This window comes from Arachis ipaensis, chromosome B10 (assembly GCF_059453495.1).
Source record: "Arachis ipaensis isolate K30076 ecotype BB chromosome B10, ASM5945349v1, whole genome shotgun sequence".
Taxonomy (NCBI): domain Eukaryota; kingdom Viridiplantae; phylum Streptophyta; class Magnoliopsida; order Fabales; family Fabaceae; genus Arachis; species Arachis ipaensis.
The window spans coordinates 25,632,468-25,635,988 of record NC_142435.1 but is presented as its reverse complement, the minus strand read 5'-3'; the positions used below and the strand labels follow the sequence as shown (position 1 = coordinate 25,635,988).

General features: G+C 33.3%; 1 protein-coding gene across 1 annotated transcript; it reads right to left on the bottom strand.

Moving 5' to 3' along the window:
* Positions 1-2,275: 2,275 nt before the first annotated feature.
* LOC148579457 (uncharacterized) lies at positions 2,276-2,806 on the bottom strand. The gene has a single exon (XM_088490269.1). The coding sequence runs from the start codon at positions 2,804-2,806 to the stop codon at positions 2,276-2,278; it is 531 nt and encodes a 176-aa protein (XP_088346395.1).
* Positions 2,807-3,521: the final 715 nt, after the last annotated feature.

The following is a 3,521-nucleotide window of genomic DNA, read 5'->3' as shown; positions in this document are numbered from 1 at the left end:
GCAAATAAAGCCATGAGCTATTTACTTCCAGATTGTTAAATTGTGCTTACCTCTTGTTCGTGTAAGGCAGCTTCATATTTCTACCTCTGTTATGGCTAACGCCTCCCTAAAACCTTGGTCGGATGATGTACCAAAAATCGCTTTGCTACACTGTGCATTCATGTTTGTATTGTTCTCCAAACACGCTAACCCTCCGTTCCCACTAACATATGTTATTGTTGACATATTTATATATGTTAGCTTTGCCTGATTTGTAAATAAAGATGAATGATAGTTTTACCCAAAGACTTTAAGAAATCAGAACTGAATATCCACCCCCTACTCAATAATGTTTCTCATTCTGTTTGTTTCCACACCCTGCTATGATGTAGCTTTTCACCAAAATTCATAACAATAATGTGTTGAAGGATAAGTTCCTATTCATAAAATCTGTGTACCTAGTAGGTTTGAGTTTGTGTTAGGACTAATCTGCTGTAAAGGTGGCCTATACAGTGGAATATTCTCAGAAGTTGGTTGTGATGTCTGCAACCTTTTTCATTTTTGATCCATAATAATCTTTCTTTTACCTCTAGATGAAGAAGCATTTGTTCCATCCATTTCTTCCTATCTTCACTTGTTGTTTGTGTATCCAAGTATGCTTCACCCCTATCTATGTGTGTCTTACTATACTCTATTTTGAAGCCTCCATATATTTTGTTTGCCCCTCTAATTAAATGATTTTGTCTAAACTTTACTGGTTAGTCTGTTTGTTTTGAATATAACAATGTGTCACTTTTTTGGTGGGCTAACATTATTAATTTTTATTTTCCTTTTGTGCAAGCTATGTCGATAGTTTGATGCCTCTTGATAATAATTGTTTAATAATAGTAACAGTAAAAATTAAATCTGCAAGTAGTTAAAGGTTTAATAAATTGATAGCTTTTTGTAGTGTGGATATCAATGCGCATAGTATTAGTTTCTCATAACCACAAAATTTTTAGCTTATCCTTAAAAAATATATTCATTAATGGAATTGAATAAATATTGGAAATATAGTAATCAAATTTCCTATTTCATAAATTCCAAGGGTAAGAGACATGGCTTTTGCTTCAGTAATTAAATTTCCTATTTTAGAAAATTTTTTAGTAAGAGGCATGAGTTTTGCTTTAGAAATCATCTTTATCTTTCAGAAATTTCTTGAACGATTTATTCTTCTATAATATTTAAACACTAACAAAGATATCCTTTTACATATAGGATTGTAAATATCATCCATTTATGTTCCTTTTCTTTTTATTCAAAATATTAGATTATACTCAATGTCTTAGAATGCCAATTGTCAAGATAAGAATAATCCTACGCCGGTTAATTTTTTCTTCATAAGGATAAAAAAAACCTTAGCATTACTAATGAGTAAAACCTGAAATAATAACATCACATTCATAATTGGTGGTTAATAACACTCAACACGTAATGACTAAATGTTCAAAACAGAAGTCAAGTTGTTTACAATACTTACTATAACTTGGCCTAACTTAGGAAATGACCAACCACCAACAAAGGGAATAAACAGAAAACACTGGTCAACACGAGACCTTCATGACAACTACACTTGAGACATTAGAAAGATACTAAGCAAATAGAAACTTGACATCTTCTTTAACATCAATTGCTACCAATACCCCTAGACTCGATAAAGGCTTTCAACATGCATTATGGCGGATTTAACATATACATTCTCTTCCCAAACATGGTGAAGTATATGCTCTATCCTAGGATGCACAAACTTTAGTCTTGCTATTATTATATTAGTCCTCTCAGTGTCATTTGAACCACCACAGCCGGTCCTTAATTCCATCACAGAGAATATGTCTTTTCCAACGAAGATTGTGAGATTGTATGGAATCGACATGCCTGAGACCTTTATCATTCTCTCCCAATCAAGTTGGTTTTGCCCATCTCTCTTAAGCTGCTGAACCATGATTTGTTTACTAAAACCAACATTATGGTAGGAAGTGAATCCAACACCACCATTAAACTGTGTTAGAGAATGGTAGTCGGACTTGGCAGCATCTGGGATGTCGCACTCGAAAAACATCTGTTGGAGCATATCAAAAGTACATATTTGTGAAGGTTGAATAAAGCTTGGTCCGTCCCAGCTAACCCAGTAAACCACTCCCTTGTCAACAACAGCTTTAAGACCGAGTTTTTGAACGTCACTACTGAAGCTTCCCGAGTGTTTCCAGTTAGCATCAAAGGAGTTGTACAATGCCCAGAACATGTTTTTTTCTGAAAATTATTTTTTGAACACATGTAGTACCCGATACTCAAAGGAACCATGTAAGAACCCGAATGCATAAAGAGACACTGCATAACATTGGTGTTTCCTTGCCACATCTATTGCAAATTTGGACTCCCTCGTTAGAGGGTTCCAAATAAAAAGGGAAGAATTAATGGCTCCCTGCGACAACCTTATGCAAAGGATGCCATGGTCAGAGCCTACAAATGTGTAGAATCCAAAGTTGTTGATGTCCACAGGAATGTTAAGTTGAATTTGATTCCCGCTATCTGCCTCAGCTCGCACAAACCATTGACAGAAATCATCCAAAGGGGGATATCCAACACCAACAATGACACTCCTATTTTTATGTTGGTTCTCCAAGAAATTCTGTTTCACAAACAATTGTGATGTGAGTTTGAAATTCCACACCTTATTGGTTGTTTTGAGCCTTCCAACTGATTTGGGGTCAGCCTTGGCAAAGATCTTCCATAGGAGATCATCGCCAAGGTGTGGAAGATCAAATTTTCTGGGTGCTATGTCGCTCATTCTTGAAAGGCAATAGATAAAAGGTTGAGATAAATTTTTCAAACAATAACAGGCGTTCTTTTCTTTATTCTCATTGATAACTGTTACTGCTTATTTATAACAATGGATTGTTAAATTTAACCTTTACTTACAACTTACGATATATATATATATATATATTGTATACTATTCAAATAACTAATTAACCGAAGAGACCTCTTTAGAATTGAAGATCTAAGGTGACTATTTTGGCTAATTTTGTCTATTCAGGTGCATCATTAAAAAGATGTGAAAATAGTCAAGATATGAATCTTCTTGGTATTAAATAGAGAGAATAGATTAAAAGAAGGAAGTTACAAACCCACCAAATTAAGTGTAACATATTTAAGCCAAGATTGAGTACATTTTTCTTAAATGAACCAAATCATATTCTCTATAGTAAACTATAAATAATTTTAAAGATATGTTGTAACTAAATTGGTATACCTCTTCAGCTTGGAGGATACTATTTTTTATTAATTTGATAGCATTTATGAACATGAATATGCTTTTTAATTTTATTATTATAGGTGTTATTTTATTATATGGAAATAAAACTAATTACTGAATTTTGCACTCATAATATCATAATAAGTAAGTTAAAATAGAAATAGACATACCGAGTAGACCATGTAACAATTACTCTATTTAAATATTCATGAATAGTTGTGAATTTAGATCCAAATACATCAATCCA

Coding starts and splice junctions, on each gene's coding strand:
- LOC148579457 (XM_088490269.1), bottom strand. CDS start 2,806: ATGAGCGACATAGCACCCAGAAAATTTGATCTTCCACACCTTGGCGAT.